Consider the following 12,240-nt stretch of genomic DNA (forward strand, 5'->3'; position numbering starts at 1 on the left):
CGTTAAATCACTTTTATGGATTATAATGTCCTCTTCTCACTTATGAAGAGATCAAGCATGTATGTCATTCACAGTCATACATGAATGCAAAACATATTTACACATAAAATAATCTCTATAATAGTAATTATTAAATTTTATTTAAAAAGCATAGAAATGGCAAAATATTTACTGCAACCCAGAGAAATAAGTGAGTGAGAAATGATCGGTTTTATCAAAGTGTTAAGTAGTAAATGTCTCCATAAACATCAGGTGATAAATAATATTTGTCTCCATAAACATCAGGTTAGGCATCTCTCCAGGAACAAGTATTTCAGCGTGTTCTTACACTGTAAGTTTGTACTACAGGCAGGTCCCATTCTGAAGAGCAAAATATTTTGTGACCTACATTGTGCAAGTTTGAATCACATCAAATAAAATCTGTATCAGCTCTAGGGAAATGCTGCCTGCTCAGTCAGAGTAGTAGGAAAGGATGGATTCCCCATTTAGATTTAGTGACACAAAAGATTTAAATTAAAATCTAGATTCAACATTTGGCAAGAGTTAAGATCTTCATACTTGCTTATTTAGCTTCCCTTAACGTAAGGAAAGCTGGAGCAAAAACTGATTCAGTAGGTAAGTGCGGCCACTTAGGCAAACCTCTCTTTGGGGGTCACTAAAATGTAGTTCTTTACAAATATATTAAAGATTGCTATATTCCACTTCAATTTTTTATCATGTTTGAAACTGCCAACCTCCCACTTTTTGAAACCTTTTTTTTTTCAGTTAGAGAAGTACAGACTTCCTTATCTCAGCTTTACCTCTTCCTCAGTGACTTCCTTCTAATCCCTGACCTGCCCTTTGCTGTGACTAATTGCAGATTTCTATGCGTTGCTTAAATATTCATTTTTGCAAAGTCTCCCTTTTAGCACTGCTTTAATGATTTTTATAATGGCTTTAAATTTTACTGTACTATTGCAGTGCCTGTAAAAAAAAAATATCATTGGCCAAATGTTCTACCAGCATTTGACTGTCTTTATACTAAATTCAGGATACTGCCTGTATGTTTCTTATGTTATTTCCAATTGTTTTTATGCCATTAGGTTTCTTCCAGATGACATGAATAAGGTTTTGCTGTGTTTCCTTTATACTTCTTTTCTTATGCTAAAAACAACAAAAATCCATCTTTTAGTTTGTTCTAGGTCTATGTCCTCCTTATAAGGCCCAGACATTCTGAATCAGTATTAACATAAAATAAAGGAAAAAGGACACTTCTTCCAAAAAGCTTCATTGGCCCCAAAAGTCCCATGCTCTTTGTCTGCCAACATGTTCCTCACCTCTAGATAAGTAATGGAGTCCGTGGTAACCAACACATCATGTGCTTCTGTGAAGCATAGTATGTCTGCATGCATCAGGTAAATCCCTGGGAGGCTGAAGGAGACAAGGTTGACTCCTTGATTCATTGTTCCTTTGCCCTTGCATATTTTTGTTTCTTCTAATAACATTTTATACTTAAACTTGCACAGCTGCCTTCTGTGGTCTGGTGTTACCAGGCCAATCTATGTAGAATCTCTCCCCTCTCCTCTTTACCTTCACAGTCTTCCTTTTTCATAAAGGGTAATGTTCTGTCTTCACTGACCATCTGATACTTTTGTCTGTACTTATCTTTTGTGCTCTTCTTGGTCGGTATTATAACATGTTTGAAAGAGAGTGTTCTGATTTATGATACTTGTGTGCTTTGAAGACAGATGTTATATGTACCTGTATTTTTGAGTTTGCATTCTACACTCACAAATTATCGATTTTTATATCAGGAACAATTAAAATCTTCCAGGCCTTGGTTCTTACTCTATAATAATATTTTAAAATGGAGAAAATAAAGATTTCCTTTTCCATTTAGAAATAATCAAATTGTGTCAAACAGGGCCAGATACACAACCAAGACCATAAATTTTAAATATCTTCTGGTCTCTGCAATGTTTATTACAGTAATTTGATTTATTAATACTATACTTCCCCTCAAAAACCTGCATTATAATTTGTAGGGAGCCATTCTGAGCTATACAGTCACAAAGGATGTGGGGAGCAGGTGTGGCAGCAGTCCCAAGATGGCGCCTGGGACTGCAGCTAAGTCTCATGACTAGCACCTGACTTCCTCACACACCTGAAACTAGCCACGTCCATTGTGAGAGCTGCGCAGGCGCACCATGACGCAAGATCAGGCCATGTGACTTGGACCTATGAACTGAGATTACGCAGTCTGGACTGAGGAGGTAGAGTTGAGGGAGGATATGAGGGAGTGTGCTCAGGGGGCTGAGGGGAGAGAGAAAAAAAGAAAAGAAAGATTCCTGCTTGAAGGCAGAAAGAAAGGTTCCTGAATAAACTGCATGGAGAAGAACGCTGTGGTGTCGCTCTTTTCTGCGGGACGGAGACGGAGGCAACAATAATTCCTGGTAAAACATTATTATTGTATTCATTCATGATTTAAATTTTAACTTTACCATTTTATTGCAAATTATTTCAAGAAATGGCACCTAAATTGGATACTTTTAAGGACATGACAGCTAATGCTTCATTTTTGTCTTTTATGCCTATTCTCTCTGAATAAATTTTAGGAGTTTATGATATATACTCAAACATACTGTTTCTAATAAACAATGAACAAAATTATAAATTATATTAATTGTTGTAATGTCTTTCCCATATATATTCCCTATATTTATATGATTTCAAATAATATCAAACAATGAATAAAATAAGAATTATAAAAATAATTTTTGAAATTTAAATATAATGACACAATTTCTCCTTTTCATTCTCCACTCTCACAAATTCAAAGACACACTCTCCCCTACCTTTCCACACACCTTTATTGACCTGAAGAGCCTAAATACAAGTTAGCTTCCATTCATCAAACATATCCCCTGTTCACTGAGTCCTCTGGGACACCCGAAGTTGCCCTAAGTAGCCTGCTATCTCAGATGAACCTCCATTCTCCAGCCACCTCTCTGCCCACTTTCATCAGACCTACAGATCCTGAAACAAACAGACCTACTGATCTGGAACCATGCAGCACAAGATACCTATCAGCGGCCTGACACATAAGGACCATTAAACTTATCCCCCTCTCAATATCTAATACAACATGAACACCCAGGGACCAAAGCCATCAAAATGGCTAAAGGACATTTAAAAAAATCAACAAAATCCAGATCAAGATGACACTTTCAGAGGACAGCTACCTTACTATAGCAAGCCTAACACAACCAAAGGGAAAAAAAAAAAGACCTTAAATCCAACCTTACCTTAAATCCAATCTTATAAAGGTGATAGAGGGCTTTAAAAAGGAAATTAATAAATCTCTTAAAGAAATAAAGATACAATTAATCAAGTGAAGGAAATAAATAATACTGCAAGACATGAAACAGAAATAGAAGCAATAAAGAAAACACAAACAGGGTATCTTGGATATTGAAAACCTAGGGGAAAGAACAGAAGAACAGAAACAAAGGACCAAAATCCGAGATAAGCATCACCAACAGAATACAGTAGATGGAGAAAAGAATCTCAGGCACAGAAGATAAAACAGAAGCAAATGATACTTCAAAGAAAATGGCAAATCTAAAGACATTTTGATGCAAAACACCCAGGAAATCTGAAACACCATGAAAAATCCTAACCTAACAGTAAACGGAATAGAAGAAAATAAAGAGGCCCAGCTCTGAGACCTTGAAAATATTCCCAACAAATTCAAAAAAGAAAACTTTCCCTACCTAAAGTAAGAGTTGCCTATAAGCACACAGGAAGTTTATAGAACACTAAATAGACTGGACTAGAAAAGAAAATCTCCCTCCTCATAATAATCAAAAATACAAAAAGAATATTAAAAGTGGCATGGGAAAAAAGCCAGGTAACACACAAAGGCAGACACGGCAGAATTATATTTGATTCTCAACAGGGACTTTAAACAGTAGAAGGGCCTGGACAACCTCTTGCAACCTCTAAAGAAATCACAGATGTCAACATAGACTAATGTAGCCACCAAAACTCTGAATCACCACAGATGGAGAAAAAAAGTTATTCCAAGACAAATCCAAATTTAAACAATATGTTTCCTAAATTCTAGCCCTACATAAATTACTAGAAGGAAAACTGCAACCCAAAGAAGATAACTACATCTAAGAAAATGTAGGAAATAAGTAACTCTATAAGAGGAAAAACAGTTAGAACACATATACAAACAAACACTTATGCCAACAATATCAAAATAACAGTTATTAGCAATCACTGTTCATTAATACTTGGCAACATATTCAAACTAATGCAATGGAGAGACAAAGGACAACACGAGTATCATAAAGTATAGAATTCAAATCTGGACTGACTTTTTGTTAAATCACTCCGAGAGTGCTTTATTTGTTATCTGAATGTGTCATTGATGAATTAATTGATAGATTCATTGATTTTCATTTATTTATTTATACTCAGATTTATTGATTACTAATATATATAATATATGCAGTTTTAAAGATGTTAAAAGAATAATTATTTTAAATGTTTAGTTTACTTTTATTTATTAGTAGTTAAATAATTAAAATGATGAGTTAATTTTCCCTGGCATGTAAAGTAACCGAGTAACAACGCAAGATGTCAAGAAATTATAATTTCTACTTGTTATACAGCTAGCAAATTCTGCAGTCTAAAAGCTAGTCTATTAGCTTTAGAAATATGGATATACAATTGCACTATGGACACTCCCATACCTATGAGCAGGTATCTTTCGATTCCCCACTATCAGGATGACATCACACAGCTGCTGTTGCTTTAGATAATTCTCCATCTTCCTAAATGATTGCTCAGCATGGTGAACAGCTTGATAGAATTCTTCAGAGCTACTGGAGTCCAAATCACTTTGAGGTGTCAGTGAATGATTGGTCGTTGTCAACCTATAAATCACACACATACACACAACAGGAAGATGATGTTTAATATATATATATATATTCCCTCCCACATCCTCCTCCTCTTCTTGGAGAGGGTGCCCCCCCTGGGTAATCTCCTATCCTGGTAGATAAAGTCTCTGCCAGATGAGGCCTATCCTCTTCCCCAGAGGCCAGGCAAATCATCTCTGTTGAGGAATGGATGCCAAGGTCACGTTACAGCTTTTGTGAGAGCCTCCATTTCACTTGTTGGAGTAGTCACGTGGAAACTGAGCTGGACGTCTGCTACATATGTGCCAGGGACCTCGTACCAGCTCTTGTATATTCCTGGTTGGTGGCTCAGTCTCTGAGAGCTCCCAGTCATACAGATTTGTTAATTGTCTTCACAGCTTTATTCATAATTGCCATAAATTAGGAACCACTCAGATGTCTATCAACCGAAGAATTAACACAGAAATTATGATTCATTTACACAGTGGAGTACTACTCAGCTATTAAAAACAATGACATTATAAATTTTACAAGAAGATAGATGGAACTAGAAAACATCATCCTGAGTGAGGTAACCCAGACCCAAAGGACATAATATGGCATGTACTCATTGATTAGTGGATATTATCCAAAATGTACAGATCCCCATGATACATGATACACCCCATAGACCCAAAGAAGTCAAACGAGAAGGAAGCCCCAAGTGAGGATACTTCAATCCCATTTAATAGAGGGAGCAAAATAGTCATTGGAAGCAGAGAGAGGGAGGGAAGTAGGTGAGAAAGATGAGAGCGAAAGAAATAAGAGGTAAGATCAGGTGTGGGAAGAGACAGGAGAGATATCCACAGGTCTAGAAAAATGAATGGAAATCTGACATTGTCGGGGTTGGGGGTGGGTGAAATCTCTAGGAAGCCCCAGAGATCTAGAAGTAGGGAGGCTCGAAGGAGTCAATCTGGGTGACCTTAGCCAGGATGCCTAACAGTGAATACATGGAACCTGAAGAAGACCCCTTCCTGTACCCAGGCAGGAACCCCAGGGGAGATAAGAACACTAACACACCCACAAAACTTTCGACCCAGAATATGTCCTGTCTAAAAGAAATGTAGGGATAAAAATAGAGCAGGGAGTGAAGACCTGGCCAACCAATAACCAACTGGAAACCCATCCTAAAAGCAAGCGCCTCTCTCTGACACTATTAATGATACTCTGTCATGCTTAGACAGTAACCTTGGGTGGATGTCTTCTGAGAGGCTCTACCTAGCAGCTGACTGAAATAGATGCAAATAGACACAGTCAAACATTGGACAGACCTCAGAGACTCTTATGGAAGAGTTGAAAGAAGGATTAAAATCACTAAAGGTGATTGGAATGAACTTTTTTTAAAAAGTCAGTTTAATAAAGATTATTTGTTTTGGAAATCAGGACATAAATTAAAGAAAAAGCATTTCCTTATCTTAGAAGGTGACTTACGATAGATTTTCTGTAGGAGAGTATCAAGTTAAAATCTGAAGATGTCATTGAAATAGTATATGCATTACATATGTATTATAATATTGATGTTGAATATTAAAATGTTTTAAATTTTTTGCTTAAGTACCAAACAAAATGATATCCCTCCACAAAAATAAGAACTGTTCTCATCCTATTGGGCAGCATGTGTATACTTGAAAGATGTTACATTAAGAGAAATATCTAAGCTTACAAAGGCAACTAGAGTAAATTTTTACTTGTTGGAGATTCCAATTAAAAAACTCATACAATATGAAAGTAAAATGACAGTGATCAGAGGATAGGCACATGAAGGGGTAGAAAGTGATGGGGAAAATCTGCGAGTTAATATAAAATATAAAATATAAGACAGAGGACTGAATTTTGTGGCTATTTTACACATTGAATGGCTGTTGACAATGCATCAAATTGTGAGGTAAGTTTGTGTCAAAGAAATGATGAATGGTTGACAGAATGAATATGCTTACTCTGCTTTTTCTCTCAACACATTTATTCTGCATATTAACTTTATATTGTATTTTAAGTTCTATAATCAATGCAATTTGCTCTGTTAAAACTATTTTAATGATATATCCATTAAAAAAACTACAAGAAAATAATGTTTTAGAAGTTCATTTAAAAAAAGGAGATTATGCTGCCCAAGTTTGTCAACAAGACCAAAGTTCATTACAATGTTGCAATAGACTAGCTGTGGGCCATAGATCGCTATACAACAACAAAACTCTGGAACAAAATATAAGTAATGAAACATATTCATCAAAAGCTTGTAAATCACAACCAATTTTGAGTTAATTCGTGAACGCACTTTTGGTGTAAAAAGCCAGCTGGTACGTCATAAGCAAATATGATAACAATTGGAACTTTTCCCTATGAAGATTAGGAAGAAAATAAAAACATCTCTTGCCCATGCAACTTGATTGGAGATCCTCTAGCATACAGCAGGAAAAAAAGTAAAGCTACCTTTGTTAGATAAAATAAACCATTCATATCAATTAAAGAGAATGTTTATGTGTACCAGAAGATCGAAAAGAATCCACAGGGCATCCATCTAACATACATGCACGATGTGTCATCTGGTATCAACATGAATTAATTGCACAGTAGATGTTTTCAGAGATTTTTCGTGTCTCCCTTTGAACATTTGAACTTACCACAGATTTTGCTATGCTAAATGCTTACCTTTCAAAATTTGACCCAGAGTAGCATCATGATTTGGAACATATGTTGACAATCAGGTGCATGTAGGTAGCACAGCAATGAATGTCCACACACAAAGGCATGTGTAGATATTAAAAAAAACTCACTGCAAAGAGCATTTGTCAGTCTAGCAGCATCATACTATAAGATCACAGGCAGTAAAGAAAACTGAGTCAGAGATGCATTATAAATGTCTCCTATGGGTTGGGAATTTAGCTCAATGGTACAGTGCTTGTCTAGCAGTCCTCAGCTCAAAAAAAAATGTCTCCCATGAAATCTTGGTATTTCTAATACTCTGTTTACAATTCATGGCTCGTGTCTAAAATTGAAGATATTAACTATAACCCTGCAGAAAGGCTTCAGCTCTTTTTTGAAACAGAACTGGGAAAATGCTTCCACCCGTAACCTTTTATCGAAACTGATCTGCAAGTTGAATGTCTGCTTTAGTGTGAATTTTACTCTTAGTGAAGGTTTCAAAGTTTTCTGAATGTTATGAAGGAAGACCTTACTAAGTTTTATCAAGTGACCTGAGTGACAGTGACTGCACTATTAAATAAATTGGGTAACAGATGTTTAAGTCTCAGTGAGACTTCAGAATTATATAAAACATAGTCTGAGACACGAGTTGCATATTTTAGACCAACCTGTATAAAATCAAGCTTTCTAGGCAGGAGATTCCACCCCAGACTGGTGACCTATTGACAGTTGACATAGTAGAGTAAAATAAAAATAAATCATGTTCTTACTTTTGATGTCTGCTTGTTTTTTTTAAAGGATGTGGCCACTAGTAAGTGCTGCAGTGGATGGTTCCACACCAACATATGTAAGGACAGAAAAAGGACAGCACCTTAAGTTAATTAAATAAAATATAAAACAATAGTAATGATTATGCAGTATTGTGTTGTAGTAGTTGGAGGAAAATATGGGGTTGGAAATAATCTGACTTCTTTGTATACGTGTATGCAGTTCTCCATGTTAAGAAATTTTAAAACAATGAAAATAAGAACAGAGAGGACAAGCTGAGTGTCAAGACATTTTTCTGGTATTAATTTTCACCTAGTTTTTTTTTTAATTTTTCACATTTTGATTTTTTTCTATATTTCTTGAAATAAGTCATTTTCTTCAAGGTTTTTGATCTGTCAGATAAATGGTTCTGTTGGTTCAGTATGATTTTCTCTTGTACAATTCTCATAAATCATTTCCTAATCTCAGACTTGGGTAGGATTAATGCACATCCACCTTTGATCCAGGATGAGATTTTAAAATGAATTTTCCACACCAGAATACCTGTTATTTACAAAATGAGCTTCATTGGTTTGATTCCTTCCCACTAAAAATCAAAGTTTACAATGTGATAAGTAAAACTTTAAAACTTTAGAACATACATATTATATCTTTAAACATGTTTCCTCTATGTATAAAATGAAAAGATGACTTTGATTAATTTTTCCTATTATACTCTAGTATTTCAAGTTTAAATCTTTAAGAACCTTATAATAAAATAATACATTAAACTGTCTTTAATAGAATGAATGAATATTTTAATTTTTACCTTTTATTATTACTAAGGTACAATATTAGAAAATATAATAAATTCAAATTTTAGAAAATAAAATTATAAAACTGTTTCAAATTTAAGTCATGATAAAATCATCAGCAGTCTAGCATACTTAAAAATTAAAACAGTTATGCATTTAATTGATATCGCTTGAGCTATTCATGCTATGAATATGATCTACTTTATTTCACATATATTTGTCCCGAAAGAGCTGTTTCATTCATTAATGTCTGTTTTTGACTCTTGAAACAAACCTAAAACCACTGAGAGATGAGTTCTTCTAAATGTATCTTTTCTTAATTTTCTTCTGTAATTATTAGTCTGTGTTTTGTGTGTGTGTGTGTCTGTGTGTGTGTGTGTCTGTGTGTGTGTGTATGTGTGTGTGTGTGTGTGTGAGAGAGACAGAGAGAGAGAGAGAGAGGAGATTACCATACTTTGTATGTACATATAATATTGGTCACATATAAATGTGTTTGGAGGTCTCATCTCTGAAGTAAAGTGATTGACTATTATCAACTATTTATTATCTATTTCTTTGAGGCTAGGTGTGGGAGCTGTGAAATTTCTCACTATGCAAATTGATATAGATACTTTGTAGTTCTCATTTAGTTGACCTCATTGAAAAGATACATGTATGCAGCTTCTGAAGAGATTGAATTTACACTTCAATAATTTCAGAACTCTTTCTTTTACAATTCATGAACAATAGAGTTAGCATTTTCCTAGCATGTTGCAAGTATGTGTTAACTACAAATGTGGGAAGAAAAATACTTGAGTTCATCAACTATTTAGTGATAGATAAATATATGAAGTTATTAAATGGGGTTAAGATTTGATTATTTTTTCCTTTTTAAAATTATAATATAATAAAACTACTTCTCTACTCCCATTTCTCCCATACTTCTACCTATTCTCTCTCAAACTCATAGAATACATATAGATTCTAAAATACATAAATAAAACATAATATATACAAATTTACTTGTGTAGATGTTTTCAAGACTGACCTTTTGGTATTTGATAACCAATTTGTGTGTTTTTAATGTGTTGTTTACCATTGTTTTAAGGTTAGTTTTGTTTATTTTATGAATTTTATAGAGCAGAACAGTGAGCTATGGAGAAAGTTAATACTAGTATAACAATCAAGGAAATTTAAACACTAATACCTAATAAAGTCTTTTAATGTGTTATTTGCCATAGTTTGCTTGATTGGTATCTTTGGATGTTTTATGAATTTTATAGAACACAACAATTCACTATAGAAAAAGTTAATACTAATATAACAATCAACCAAAATTAAATCCTAATATCTATCCCACCGTTTAGCATTGAGAGAGTACTTTATAAATAAATGTGCTATGAATTCCTGTTCGTTCACACCAAATGCAAAGTTTTAATTCATGGAGAATAAGATAATTTCATGCAATGTACTTATTTGTATATTTACATATATGTTAAACAATATATCAATAAGGTGTGTTTTGAAAATTATCTCTTTTCCTCCTCTCTCTCTTTCTCTTTCTCTTTCTCTCTCTCTCTCTCTCTCTCTCTCTCTCTCTCTCTCTCTCTCTCTCTCTCTCTCTCTTGTGGTACCACAAAAAAGCATTAAGACTTAAAAGTAAGAAGGCTAACAAAAAATGGAATTTAATTAAATAAATAAACAAGTCACCAAGCATTCTAATATTACTTAGTAAAACATGTAATTCTCATATAATAATTGAAATGTAAAGAACTGTTCAAAATAAATGTTCTGTTATTTTAAGCACACTGATATTTTAAGTCTTGTTTAATCTTCAAGATAAAGTTTAAGGACTTGAAAAAATAAAGTTAATACAATTTATATGGAGATAAATTGGTATATAGATGAATAGAAAGATATGGATAGAGATACAGAAATTGACATATATACTAAAAGTAATAAAACAAAATCTTATAAATACTTTTGCTATTTATATTTTAAGCTAATTTAGATGCATTCACATGCTTGTGGTTATGTGACCATGATTACAGATACTCAGAAAAGAGAGAGAAGTTGCATTCCCATAACTGGAGTTACAGAAGTTTGTGAGCTGCTATGTCAAAGTTAGAGGCAAAAGTTATGTCATCTAGAAATATGGCAAGACCTCCTAACTCTTTAGGTATCTCCCAGCCAGGGCCATTTTAATACTATTTCAAACAAGATGGTAACAACATTAGGATATATATATATATATATATATATATATATATATATATATATATATATATGATAATAATCAAAATCTTTATCATTAGTGATGAAGAGGAAAAAAATAAGATGGCTAAATTAATTTTCAAATAATTCCTTTCATTTTAGTTCGACTATCCCGTCAGGTTCAGTACTGAAGAAAAATACAATAAACATTAAGGAATATTCTCACAATACCCAATAATATGAAAATGAATATTAATATAGTCCTTGGTCCAAAACCTAAATATAGTAAAATATAGAATTATTTTTTGATAACTTCCCTCTATCTACCCCTATACTCTTTGCATATACTTCAGGAAATACAAACAGTTTTATTCACATTGTTTAAATGTTGCATAATTTGTAAGTATAACTTTAATTAAAATCACAAACCCATAGTCACAAAATACTAAAATTCATAAAAGGTAAGCAACTAATGGAATTTAAATGTCTCTGCAGACAACTCACCTAGCAATGTGAAAACAGGACTGTCATATCAGTAATGAAATGTGAGGAAGTGTTAAAAATAAATGGTAAACCATGCTCAATGCACTGATTCAGAAATAACTTATTAACCCCAGGAGAGAAGCTGGAATCTGGAAAGTATTATTGTGGATAAAGTTCAAGCACCAGGTGTTGATACTTAGATAAGAGAGAAATAAAAATAGTCATTAAATGTGCTTCTGGGTACAATTTTATTTTACATAATGGGAACGTTAAGTAGCAGTTTTTCTCAAGTGTGTTATGATATAAAAACATACACATAGGTAACACAAATGTTTTTGAATAATATTTTGGGAGGTAAAAACTATATATTTTGTTTGCTTTAGTAGATTCAGAAATCTAAGTTTTACATC

The 12,240-nt window shown here is 33.6% G+C and overlaps 1 protein-coding gene across 1 annotated transcript in view; it reads right to left on the minus strand.

Moving 5' to 3' along the window:
* The window catches only part of Klhl1 (kelch-like family member 1), a 429,891-nt gene that overhangs the window by 263,780 nt on the left and 153,871 nt on the right, over positions 1–12,240 (minus strand). Inside the window, 1 exon segment of the mRNA NM_001394673.2 lies at positions 4,743–4,925. Coding sequence (NP_001381602.1) covers positions 4,743–4,925 — 183 coding nt within the window.

This window comes from Rattus norvegicus, chromosome 15 (assembly GCF_021556685.1).
Source record: "Rattus norvegicus strain SHRSP/BbbUtx chromosome 15, alternate assembly SHRSP_T2T, whole genome shotgun sequence".
Lineage (NCBI taxonomy): Eukaryota > Metazoa > Chordata > Mammalia > Rodentia > Muridae > Rattus > Rattus norvegicus.